This window comes from Tachyglossus aculeatus, chromosome 1 (assembly GCF_015852505.1).
Source record: "Tachyglossus aculeatus isolate mTacAcu1 chromosome 1, mTacAcu1.pri, whole genome shotgun sequence".
In the NCBI taxonomy this organism is placed as follows: Eukaryota; Metazoa; Chordata; class Mammalia; order Monotremata; family Tachyglossidae; genus Tachyglossus; species Tachyglossus aculeatus.
This window is the reverse complement of record NC_052066.1, coordinates 72,785,519-72,799,121: the sequence shown is the minus strand read 5'-3', so window position 1 is coordinate 72,799,121 and position 13,603 is coordinate 72,785,519. Positions and strand designations below refer to the sequence as shown.

At 47.6% G+C, this 13,603-nt stretch overlaps 1 protein-coding gene across 1 annotated transcript in view; it reads right to left on the bottom strand.

Moving 5' to 3' along the window:
- The window catches only part of PROC (protein C, inactivator of coagulation factors Va and VIIIa), a 52,951-nt gene that overhangs the window by 29,713 nt on the left and 9,635 nt on the right, over positions 1-13,603 (bottom strand). Inside the window, exons 4-6 of the mRNA XM_038744464.1 lie at positions 10,274-10,298; positions 8,888-8,998; positions 5,367-5,507 (exon numbers count right to left, since the gene is read on the bottom strand). Of these exons, the coding sequence (XP_038600392.1) occupies positions 5,367-5,507; positions 8,888-8,998; positions 10,274-10,298 (277 nt within the window). The remainder of the gene's footprint in view (positions 1-5,366; positions 5,508-8,887; positions 8,999-10,273; positions 10,299-13,603) is intronic.

Genomic DNA, 13,603 nt, shown 5'->3' with positions numbered 1-13,603 from the left:
CAGCACCTGTATATATCTTTGTACATATTTATTACTCTATTTATTTTACCTGTACATATTCATTCTATTTATTTTATTTGGTTTATATGTTTTGTTTTGTTGTCTGTCTCCCCCTTCTAGACTGTGAGCCCGCTGTTGGGTAGGGACCGTCTCTATATGTTGCCGACTTGGACTTCCCAAGCGCTTAGTACAGTGCTCTGCACACAGTAAGCGCTCAATAAATACGATTGAATGAATGAATGAATAGCTGTAATTTATTGATTTATTTATATCAATGTCTGTCTCCCCCTCTAGACTGTACGCTCATCTATGTGTCTGTTTATTGTTATGTTGTGCTCTTCCAAGCACTTAGTACAGTGCTCTGCACACAGTAAGCACTCAATAAATACGATTGAATGAATGAATATCTGTAATTTATTGTTTTATTTATATTAATGTCTGTCTCCCCCTCTAGACTGTACGCTCATCTATATGTCTGTTTATTGTTACGTTGTGCTCTTCCAAGCACTTAGTACAGTGCTCTGCACACAGTAAGCGCTCAATATGATTGAATGAATGAATGAATATCTGTAATTTATTGATTTATTTATATCAATGTCTGTCTCCCTCTCTAGACTGTACACTCATCTATGTGTCTGTTTACTGTTATGTTGTGCTCTCCCAAGCACTTAGTACAGTGCTCTGCACACAGTAAGCGCTCAATAAATACGATTGAGTGAATGAATAGCTGTAATTTATTGATTTATTTTTATTAATGTCTGTCTCCCCCGCTATACTGCACGCTCATCTATGTGTCTGTTTATTGTTACGTTGTGCTCTCCCAAGCACTTAGTACAGTGCTCGGCACACAGTAAGCGCTCAATAAATATGATTGAATGAATGAATAGCTGTAATTTATTGATTTATTTTTATTAATGTCTGTCTCCCCCTCAATACTGCACACTCATCTATGTGTCTGTTTATTGTTACGTTGTGCTCTCCCAAGCACTTAGTACAGTGCTCTGCACACAGTAAGTGCTCAATAAATACGATTGAATGAAGGAATAACTGTAATTTATTGATTTATATCAATGTCTGTCTCCCCCTCTAGACTGTACGCTCATCTATGTGTCAGTTTATTGTTACGTTGTCCTCTCCCAAGCACTTAGTACAGTGCTCTGCACACAGTAAGCGCTCAATAAATACAATTGAATGAATGAATAGCTGTAATTTATTGATTTATTTTTATTAATGTCTGTCTCCCCCGCTATACTGCACGCTCATCTATGTGTCTGTTTATTGTTACGTTGTGCTCTCCCAAGCACTTAGTACAGTGCTCTGCACACAGTAAGCGCTCAATAAATACGACTGAACCGAGGATGGACCAACCTCTCCAGACTTTTTGAGCTGGAGGTTTTCCTTGCCGAGTGTGGAATGTCAGGGATTTTTGTCCCAACCTCCCACTTGGAGGGGAGGATGACGTTGGTCTGCTCCTGAAGTCACAGTCAGTCAACTGTACTTATTGAGCGCTTACTCTACTCAATTACAGTTACACTTTACAGGTTAAAGAGAAGCAGCGTGGCTCAGTGGAAAGAGCCCGGGCTTGGGAGCCAGAGGTCACGGGTTCTAATTCCGCTCCGCCGCTTAGCTGTGTGACTTTGGACCAGTCACTTCACTTCTCTGGGCCTCAGTTCCCTCATCTGGAAAATGGGGATTAAGTCCGTGAGCCCTACGTGGGACAACTGGATTACCTCAGCCCTTAGAACAGTGCTTTGCACATAGTAAGCGCTTAATAAATGCTATTATTATTATTATTATTATTATTATTATTATTATTCTCTGGGCCTCAGTTACCTCATCGGTAAAATAGGGATTAAGACTGTGAGCCCCTCATGGGACAACCTGATCACCTTGTAACCTCCCCAGCGCTTAGAACAGTGCTTCCCACGTAGTAAGCGCTTAATGAATGCCGTTATTATTATGCAGAGCACTGTACTGAGTGCTTGGGAAAGGACAGTAGAGCAATATAATAATAATAATAATAATAATAATAATGGCATTTATTAAGTGCTTACTACGTGCAAAGCACTGTTCTAAGCGCTGGGGAGGTTACAAGGTGATCAGGTTGTCCCACGGGGGGCTCACGGTCTTCATCCCCATTTTCCAGATGAGGTAACTGAGGCCCAGAGAAGTTAAGTGACTTGCCCAAAGTCACACAGCTAAGTGGCGGAGCCGGGATTTGAACCCGTGACCTCTGACTCCAGAGCCCGGGCTCTTTCCACTGAGCCACGCTGCTTCTCTGCTTCTATAAGAGAGGCTTTCCCTTCTCCCAACCAGCTTGCTGATTCCAGGTCCTGAACGGAGGAGCCCAGGGAGAGAGGGTGCATAAGAAGCAGCACGGTGTAGTGGATTAGTGGTTAGAGCACGGGCCTGGAGGCAAGGAGGTCATGGGTTCTAATCCTGCCTCTGCCACTTGTCTGCTGGGTGACCTTGGGCAAGTCACTTCACTTCTCTGGGCCTCAGTGACCTCACAAATGGGGATGGAGACTGTGAGCCCCATCAGGGGCAGGGACTGTGTCCAACTGGACTTGCTTGTATCCACCCCAGCGCTTAGTACAGTGCCTAGCACATAGTTAGGACTTAACAAATACCACAATTATTATTATAGTGATCCCCTTGGAGAGGCCTTTTGAGAGACAGCGATGCCCGCCTTCACCCAGAGCTGTGCCAGCCTGTCTGTCCTATAATTATAATATAATGGTATTTTATAATGGTATTTATTAAGCGCTTACTATGTGTGCAAAGCACATTATATTATAATAATTATTATAATTATGGCATTTGTTAAGTGCTTACTCTGTAAAAAGCACTGTTCTAAGCGCTGGGGAGGATACAAGGTGATCAGGTTGTCCCACATGGGGCTCACAGTCTTAATCCCCATTTTACAGATGAGGTACCTGAGGCACAGAGAAGCTAAGTGACTTGCCCAAGGTCACACAGCCAACAATTGATGGAGCCAGGATTTGAGCCCATGACCTCTGACTCCCAAGTCCAGGCTCTTTCCACTGAGCCACGCTGCTTTTCCCATGTCCTAGATCCAGCCTTAAGCCTCCCTAGGAATTCAACTCTAATAATAATAATAATAATAATAATAATAATAATAATAATAATAATAATAATAATGGTACTTGTTAAGCACTTACTATAATAATAATAATAATAATAATAATAATAATGGTGGCATTTATTAAGCCCTTACTATGTGCAAAGCCCTGTTCTAAGCGCTGGGGAGGTTACAAGGTGATCAGGTTGTCCCCCGGGGGCTCACAGTTTTGATCCCCATTTTACAGATGAGGGAACTGAGGCATAGAGAAGTTGAGTTGCCCAAAGTCACACAGCTAATAGTTGGAGGAGCTGGGATTTGAACCCATGACCTCTGACTCCCAAGCCTGTGCTCTTTCCAATGAGCCACACTGCTTCTCCCATGTTCCCTAGATCCAGCCTTAAGCCACCCTAGGAACTCAACTCTAATAATAATAATAGTAATAATAATAATGGTACTTGTTAAGCACAAGCAGCATGGCTCAGTGGAAAGAGCCCGGGCTTTGGAGTCAGAGGTCATGGGTTCAAATCCCAGCTCCGCCACTCGTCAGCTGTGTGACTTTGGGCAAGTCACTTCACTTCTCTGTGCCTCAGTTACCTCATCTGTAAAATGGGGGTTAAGATTGTGAGTCCCACGTGGGACAACCTGATTGCCTTGTATCCCCACAGCGCTTAGAACAGTGCTTTGCATATAGTAAGCGCTTAACAAACACTATTATTATTATTATTACTATGTGCCAAGCACTGTTCTAAGTGCTGGAACAGAAGGTAATCAGGTTAGATACAGTCCCTGTCCCACACGGAGCTCACAGTCTTAATCCCCATTTTCCAGATGAGGTAACTGAGGCCCAGAGAAGTGAATGACTTGCCCAAGGTCACGCAGCAGACCTGTGGCAGAGCCGGGGTGAGAACCCATATTCATTCATTCATTCATTCATTCATTCGATCGTATTTATTGAGCGCTTACTGTGTGCCGAGCACTGGACTAAGTGCTTGGGAAGTACAAGTTGGCAACACATAGAGACAGTCCCTACCTAACAACGGGCTCACACTTTAGAAAATTTGTGTGTCTGGTAGGAAAGCTTCAGTAACCGCTGTTAATGTGGCTCAGTGGAGAAGAGCCCGGGCTTTGGAGTCAGAGGTCATGGGTTCAAATCCCGGCTCCGCCAATTGTCAGCTGTGTGACTTTGGGCAAGTCACTTCACTTCTCTGGGCCTCAGTTCCCTCGTCTGTGAAGTGGGGATGAAGACTGTGAGCCCGCCGTGGGACAATCTGATTACCTTGCAACCTCCCCAGTGCTTAGAGCAGTGCTTTCCACCTAGTAAGCGCTTAATAAATGCCATTATTATTATTATTATTATTATTGCAAGTTGGCAACATGCATATATGTTTGTACAGATTTATTACTCTATTTATTTTACTTGTACAAATCTATTCTATTTATTTTATTTTGTTAATATGTTTGGTTTTGTTCTCTGTCTCCCCCTTCTAGACTGTGAGCCTACTGTTGGGTAGGGACCATCTCTATGTGTTGCCGACTTGTGCTTCCCAGTGCTCTGCACACGGTTAGCGCTCAATAAATACGATTGATTGGTTGATTGATACAGAGATGGTCCCTACCCAACAGTGGGCTCCCAGTCACCGTATCCTTTAGAGAAGCAGCGTGGCTCAGTGGAAAGAGCCTGGGCTTGGGAGTCGGAGGTCACGGGTTCAAATCCCAGCTCTGCCACTTGTCAGCTGCGTGACTTTGGGCACGTCACTTCACTTCTCTGGGCCTCAGTTCCCTCGTCTGTCAAATGGGGATGAAGACTGTGAGCCCCCCGTGGGACAACCTGATCACCTTGTATCCCCCCCCAACAGCGCTTAGAAAAGTGCTTCGCACAACGTGGCTCAGTGGAAAGAGCTCGGGCTTTGGAGTCAGAGATCATAGGTTCGAATCCCTGGCTCCGCCACATGTCTGCTGTGCGACCTTGGGTAAGTCACCTCACTTCTCTGAGCCTCAGTTACCTCATCTGTAAAATGGGGATTAAGACTGGGAGCCCCACATGGGACAACCTCATTACCTTGTTTCCCCTCCCCAGCGCTTAGAACAGGGCTTTGCACATAGGAAGCGCTTAACAAATGCCATTATTATTATTATTAACAAATGCCATCATTGTTATTATTATTCCCAAGCCGGTGATCTTGCCACTGAGCCGTGCCGCTCCTCTGGTAGCCCCCTGGGCTGGGCATCCCGCCCCGGTCCCGCCGGCCTTCCCCTTCCCGGGCCCTCCGCTCTGCCTTACCCGTGGGCTGGCACTTGGACGGGTCATCCATTTGCCGGTAGCCGGGGGCACAGCTGCAGTAGCGCAGGTTGAGGCCAGGATCCTGGCTGCAGAACTGCTCGCAGCCGCCGTTGTCCTCGGAGCAGTTAGTATAGGACACCTCTAGGACAGGAGGGGAGAAGCCATGAGGACACCAATCAATCAATCAATCGTATTTATTGAGCGCTTCCTGTGTGCGGAGCACTGGACTGGGCGCTTGGGAAGTACAAGTTGGCAACATGCGGAGGCGGTCCCTACCCAACAGTGGGCTCACAGTCTAGAAGGGGGAGACAGACAACAAAACCAAACATATTAACAAAATAAAATAGACTAGATATGTACAAGTAAAATAAATAGAGTAATAAATACGTGCAAACATATATACATATATACAGGTGCTGTGGGGAAGGGAAGGAGGTAAGATGGGGGGGATGGAGAGGGGGACGAGGGGGAGAGGAAGGAGGGGGCTCAGTCTGGGAAGGCCTCCTGGAGGAGGTGAGCTCTCAGTAGGGCCTTGAAGGGAGGAAGAGAGCTAGCTTGGCGGATGGGCAGAGGGAGGGCATTCTGGGCCCGGGGGAGGACGTGGGCCGGGGGTCGATGGCGGGACAGGCGAGAACGAGGCCCGGTGAGGAGGTGAGCGGCAGAGGAGCGGAGGGTGCGGGCTGGGCTGGAGAAGGAGAGAAGGGAGGTGAGGTAGGAGGGGGCGAGGGGATGTGCAGTCTTGAAGCCCAGGGTGAGGAGTTTCTGCCTGATGCGCAGATTGATTGGTAGCCACTGGAGATTTTTGAGGACATGCAGGAGGGCAACACACAGGGCATCTTCCACTCCTCCCTGCTCTTGGCCCAACCTACCCCTGCCAGAATTGTCCATGTCCCCTGACCCCGGCCCGCCCCGGGTAGAGAGGGTCAAGAGGAGGGCGGAAAGAAAGAGCTCGGGCTCTTCCCACCTGGGAGGGGACTGGAGAGGATTTGGGGGGAGAAAGAGGGCAAAGAGAGAGATCGCATCCTCTTCCGGAGGATGGGGAGAACGAGGGTGGGACAGAGAGGAGGAAAGGGCCGGAGAGAAACTAGAGCGGACCTAGTGTTGGGAGGAGAGTGACCTAGGGAAGCAGCGTGGCTCGGTGGAAAGAGCCCAGGCTTTGGAGTCAGAGGTCGCGGGTTCAAATCCCAGCTTTGCCAATTGTCAGCTGGGTGATCCCGGCCCACATCCTCCCCCTGGCCTGGAATGCCCTCCCTCTGCCCATCCGCCAAGCTGGCTCTCTTCCTCCCTTCAAGGCCCTACTGAGAGCTCACCTCCTCCAGGAGGCCTTCCCACACTGAGCCCCCTCCTTCCTCTCCCCCTCCTCCCCCTCTCCATCCCCCCGCCTTACCTCCTTCCCTTCCCCACAGCACCTGTATATATGTATATATGTTTGTACATATTTATTACTCTATTTATTTATTTTACTTGCACATATCTATTCTATTTATTTTATTTTGTTAATATGTTTGGTTTTGTTCTCTGTCTCCCCCTTCTAGACTGTGAGCCCGCTGTTGGGTAGGGACCGTCTCAAGATGTTGCCAACTTGTACTTCCCAAGCGCTTAGTACAGTGCCCTGCACACAGTAAGCACTCAATAAATATGATTGATTGATTGACTTTGGACAAGTCCACTGTGTTGGCTCCCCACTTACCCCTCCCGCGTGAGGAAGTGAGGATTGGGGCAAACAAATGCAGTCTCCCTCCTAACTGTTCCATCGTAGACGCTAAATAGCCTTTTAATTTGTTTGTGATGTTTGTTAAGCCCTGTTCTAGACGCTGGAGTAGTTGGATGCTAGTTGGACATAATCCGTGTCCCACATGGGGCTCACAGTCTAAATCAGAGGGAGGAGGAGGATAGAATTCCCATTTTACAGATACGGCAGCTGAAGCTCAGAGAAGTTGAGTGACACAGCAGACAATTGACGAAGCCTTTTTAGAGTCCAGGTCCGTGTTGTTTCCACTAGCCCACACTGCTTCCTCCAAAATGGTTACGGTTATTGTACATTTTAAAAACCAGGTATTCCTCCAGTTCCAGATGACCACAATCTCCTAGACAGTGAACCCGCTGTTGGGTGGGGACTGTCTCTATATGTTGCCGATTTGTCCTTCCCAAGCGTTTGGTACAGTGCTCTGCACACAGTAAGCGCTCAATAAATACGATTGAATGAATGAATGAAAGTCACTTCACTACTCTGGGCCTCAGTTACCTCATCCGTAAAACGGGAATTAAGATTGGGAGCCCCACGGGGGGCAACCTGATCGCCTTGTATCCCGCCCAGCGCTTAGAACAGTGCTTTGCACATAGTAAGTGCTTAACAAATACCATTATTATTAGTAGTAGTAGTAGTAGTAGTGCAGCTGGGAGGCCGGGGACCTGGGTTCTAATCCCTGCTTCTCCCATTTCCTGCTGTGTGACCCTGGGCAAGGCCCTTAACTTCTCTGGGCCTCAGTTTCCTCATCTGTAAAATGGGGATCCAATACTCATTTTCCCTCCTGTTTACCCCGAGAATCCCATGAGGGACAAGGACTGTGTCTGACCCAGTGATCTTGTATCTACCCCAGCGCTTAGTACAATCAATCAATCAATCAATCGTATTTATTGAGCGCTTACTGTGTGCAGAGCACTGTACTAAGCGCTTGGGAAGTACAAGCTGGTAACATATATTCATTCATTCATTCAATCATATTTATTGAGCGCTTACTGTGTGCAGAGCACTGTACTTAAGCGCTTGGGAAGTCCAAGTTGGCAACATATAGAGACGCTCCCTACCCAACAGCGGGCTCACAGTCTAGAAGGGGGAGACAGAGAACAAAACCAAACATATTGACAGAATAAAATAAATAGAATAAATATGTACAAGTAAAATAAATAGAGTAATAAATATGTACAAATGTATATGTATATGTATGTATATATGTATATGTATTATATGTATATATGTACATATGTATATATGTATATGTATGTATATGTATTATATGTATATGTGTATGTATGTACATATGTATATATGTATTATATGTATGTGTATGTATATGCATGTATATGTATTATATGTATATGTGTATATATGTACATATGTATATATGTATTATATGTATGTGCATGTATATGTATATATATGTATTATATATATGTATATTTATATGTATATATATGTATACATATATACAGGGGCTGTGGGGAGGGGAAGGAGGTCCCAACAGTGAGCTCACAGTCTAGTACAGTGCTTGGCACATAATCAGCACTTAACATGAGCAGGGAACGTGCCTACCAACTCTGTTGTACTCTCCCAAGCGCTTAGCACACGGTAAATGCTTAATAAAGGCAAGTGACTGATTAACAACCCCCCCTCCTAAACTAGTGTCATCAGGCCACCCTGCCCCACAGAGGGGCCTTCCACACTGCAGCGGACACTCCGACTAATTCGGGACGGGTCCAGGGAAGGAAAGGGGCGTCTGGAGGGAGGCGGTGACAGTTACCGTATTGACACAGGCGACCCTCCCAGCCTTCGTCACAGGTGCACTCGAATGCGCCGAAACTGTCTTTGCAGGCCCCGTTGTTGCAGGGATGAGGACTGCACTGGTCCCCGTCTGGACGGCTCCCCAAAGGGCCAGGAGAGCCGGGGAGGGGAGAGAGGGGAAGAAAAAAAATCAATGGGACGTCCAGGCCCGCCACCCCGGATGGATTTCCAAAACCCATCCGGTGTGGACCGTGGCAGTTTGGTACTACTTGTGGTTGGGGGGAGTTGGGAGAGACTGGCAAGCAAGGAGGTGCTTGGGTCGGGGCGTTGGAGGGGGTGTAAAGATGGAGGAGTGGGGCCTCAGACCAATCTGGGACAGTCCAGTGCTCTGCACACAGTAAGCGCTCAATAAATACGATTGAATGAATGAAGGAATGGGACCCATCCGCTCCTCTAACTGGAAGGAGCCCCCGGGGTCGCCTGATCCGGCCCTCGGCCTCCACTGCGACACCGCCTCAACCGTTCGCTCGGAGATCAGCGAAGGAACTGTAGACGGCGAGGGGTTGGCCTCTTAGAGAAGCAGCGTGGCTCAGTGGAAAGAGCCCGGGCTTTGGAGTCAGAGGTCATGGGTTTGAATCCCGACTCCACCACATGTCTGCTGGGTGACCTTGGGCAAGTCACTTCACTTCTCTGAGCCTCAGTTCCCTCATCTGTAAAATGGGGATGACGACTGTGAGCCCCACGTGGGACAACTTGATCACCTTGTATCCCCCCCCAGCGCTTAGAACAGTGCTCTGCACATAGTAAGCACTTAACAAATGCCATTATTAATTAATTAATTAATTAATACGATTGAATGAATGAAGGAATGGGACCCATCCGCTCCTCTAACTGGAAGGAGCCCCCGGGGCCGCCTGATCCGGCCCTCGGCCTCCACTGCGACACCGCCTCAACCGTTCGCTCGGAGATCAGCGAAGCAACTGTAGACGGCGGGGGGTTGGCCTCTTAGAGAAGCAGCGTGGCTCAGTGGAAAGAGCCCGGGCTTGGGAGTCAGAGGTCATGGGTTCAAATCCCGGCTCGGCCAACTGTCAGCTGGGTGACTTGGGGCAAGTCACTTCGCTTCTCGGTGCCTCGGTTCCCTCGTCTGTAAAATGGGGATTAAGACTGCGAGCGCCACGTGGGACAACCTGATCACCTTGTATCCTCCCCGGCGCTTAGAACAGTGCTTGGCACAAAGTAAGCGCTTAACAAATGCTAACATTATAAGCGCTTAGTACAGTGCTCTGCACACAGTAAGCGCTCAATAAATACAACTGAATGAATGAATGGTGGGACCCGCCCCCACAAGGGCCTAGTCACCCCCCAACATGAATTAGACACAAGGACAAGCAAAAGAAACACTTACCGTAATACTTGGACCAGAAATTTAACTGGGAAGAAAAGGAAAATCCATATTATGACAGGGATTTATGCGGGGTCAAGTTGTGGCCCGAAAGCCAGGGCTGTTCCCAGGCAGTGAACAACAGGGGAATAATAATAATAATAATAATAATAATAATAATAATAATGGCATTTATTAAGCACTTACTACGTGCAAATCACTGTTCTAAGTGCTGGGGAGGTTACAAGGTGATCAGGTTGTCCCATGGGGGGCTCACAGTTTTAATCCCCATTTTACAGATGAGGTAACTGAGGCACAGAGAATAATAATAATAATAATGGCATTTGTTAAGCACTTGCTATGTGCTAAGCACTGTTCTAAGCGCTGGGGGGATACAAGGTGATCAGATTGTCCCTCGCGGGACTCACATTTGTAATCCCCGTTTTACAGATGATGCAACTGAGGCTCAGAGAAGTTAAGTGACTCGCCCAAAGTCACACAGCTGACAGTTGGCAGAGCCGGGATTTGAACCCATGACCTCTGACTCCTAAGCCACTGAGCCACGACTAGTTAGTGATAATAATAATTATGGTACTTGTTATGTGCTTACTATGTGCCGAGCACTGTTCTAAGTACTGGGGTAGATACAGGTTAATCAGATCGGACACAGTCCCTGTCCTACTTGGGGCTCACATACTCTTCCCCATTTTACAGATAAGGTAACTGAGGCACAGAGAAGTGAAGTGACTTGTCCAAGATCACACAGAGGACAAGTGGTGGAGTCAGAATTAGAACCCAGATCCTTCTGATCCCAATCATCTGCAGCGATAACTGCCGCTTCTACCGTGGCTTAGTGGAAATTGCACGGGCTTGGGAGTCAGAGGGCTTGGGTTCTAATCCCGGCTCTGCCACTTAGCTGTGAGGCTTTGGACAAGTCACTTAACTTTTCTGTGCCTCAGTTACCTCATCTGTAAAATGGGGATGAAGATTGTGAGCCCCACGTGGGACAACCTAATTGCCTTGTATCTAGAAGCAGTGTGGCTCAGTGGAAAGATCCCAGGCTTGGGAGTCAGAGGTCATAGGTTCTAATCCTGACTCCACCACTTGTCAGATGTGTGACTTTGGGCAAGTCACTTCACTTCTCCGTGCCTCAGTTACCTTATCTGTAAAATGGGGTTTAAGACTGTGAGCCCCACGTGGGACAACCTGATCACCTTGTAACAGTGCTTTGCACATAGTAAGCGCTTAACAAATATCATCATTATTATCCCAGTGCTTAGAATGGAGCTTGGCACATGGTAAGTGCTTAACAAATACCAATATTATTATTATTGCTCCACAACTCTCTCCAAAAGTGAAGCAGCGTGGCTCAATGGAAAGAGCCCGGGCTTTGGAGTCAGAGGTCGTGGGTTCAAATCCCGGCTCCGCCACTTGTTAGCTGTGTGACTTTGGGCAAGTCACTTCACTTCTTTGGGCCTCAGTTACCTCATCTGTAAAATGAGGATTAAGACTGTGAGCCCCCCGTGGGACAACCAGATCACCTTGTAAACTCCCCAGTGCTTAGAACAGTGCTTTGCACATAGTAAGCGCTTAATAAATGCCATTATTATTAGTAGTAGTATTAGTATTAGTATTATTCTCTGGGCCTCAGTTCCCTCATCTGGAAAACAGGGATTAAGACTGCGAGCCCCCCCGTGGGACAACCTGATCACCTTGTAACCTCCCCAGTGCTTAGAACAGTGCGTTGCACATAGTAAGTGCTTAATAAATGCCATTATTATTATTATTAATATTATTATTATTATTATTATTATCTCCCCACAACATCTAAATGAGGTCCTCCACATACAGAAGCAGCCCCATGCCCCGACTGGCCATATCCTCCGTGGCTCCCCGAGAAACCCATGTGGGTCACTTGTCCGCAGTCTTGGTCACCGGGGCCCAGCTTAATGACTCCTTAATGACCCACAGTCTTCTAGCCTGTGAGCCCACTGTTGGGTAGGGACCGTCTCTTTATGTTGCCAACTTGGACTTCCCAAGCGCTTAGTACAGTGCTCTGCACACAGTAAGCGCTCAATAAATACGATTGATTGATTGATTGACCCTAGCCAAGTGACTGCACTATAGAGAAGCAGTGTGGCCTAGTGGATAGACCACGGGCCTCGGAGTCAGAGGACTTGGGTTCCAATCCCGGCTCCGCCACTTCCCTGGATGTGCGACCTTAACTTCTCTGTGCCTCGGTTACTTCACCTTCAAAATGGGGATTAAGACTGTGTGCCCCATGTGGGACATAGGTGGTGTCCACCCTGATTAGCTTGTAATAATAATAATAATGATGATGATGGCATTTGTTAAGCGCTTACTATGTGCAAAGCACTGTTCTAAGCACCGGGGAGGATAGGAGGTGATCAGGTTGTCCCACGTGGGGCTCACAGTCGTAATCCCCATTTTACAGATGAGGGAACTGAGGCACAGAGAAGTTAAGTGACTTGCCCAAAGTCACACAGTGCACAACTGGCGGGGCCGGGATTTGAACCCATGACCTCTGACTCCTGAGCCTGGGCTCTTTCCATTGAGCCACGATGCTTCCCCCAGCCCTCAGTACAGTGCCTGGAACACTACTATTATTATTATTATCCTCCTTATCCCAGAAGCCCACAGTCTGAGTGGCATTTTTCATTCTTCTCATCCCTCTTCTAGACTGTGAGCCCACTGTTGGGTAGGGACCGTCTCTATATGCTGCCAACTTGTACTTCCCAAGTGCTTAGTACAGTGCTCTGCACACAGTAAGCACTCAATAAATATGATTGAATGAATGAATGAATCAATCAATCAGTGAGTGTTTATGAGAAGCAGCGTGGATTAGTGGAAATAGCCTGGGCTTGGGAATCAGAGGACATGGGTTCTAATCCCGGCTCTGCCACTTGTCTGCTGTGTGACCTTGGGCAAGCCACTTCACTTCTCTGTGCCTCAGCTACCACATCTGCAAAATGGGGATTAAGATTGTGAGCCCCACGTGGGACAACCTGATGACCTTGTATCTACCCCAGTGCTTCAAACAGTGCTTGGCACATAGTAAGTGCTTAACAAATACCATAAATATCATTACTACTATCATCTCTACGTTGATGGCACCCAGATCTCCATCTCTGCCCCTGCACTCTCCCCCTCTCTCCAGGCTCGCATCTCCTCCTGCCTTCAGGACATCTCCATCTGGATGTCTGCCCGCCACCTAAAGCTCAACATGTCGAAGACTGAACTCCTTGTCTTCCCTCCCAAACCCTGCCCTCTCCCTGACTTTCCCATCTCTGTTGACGGCACTACCATCCTTCCCGTCTCACAAGCCCGCAACCT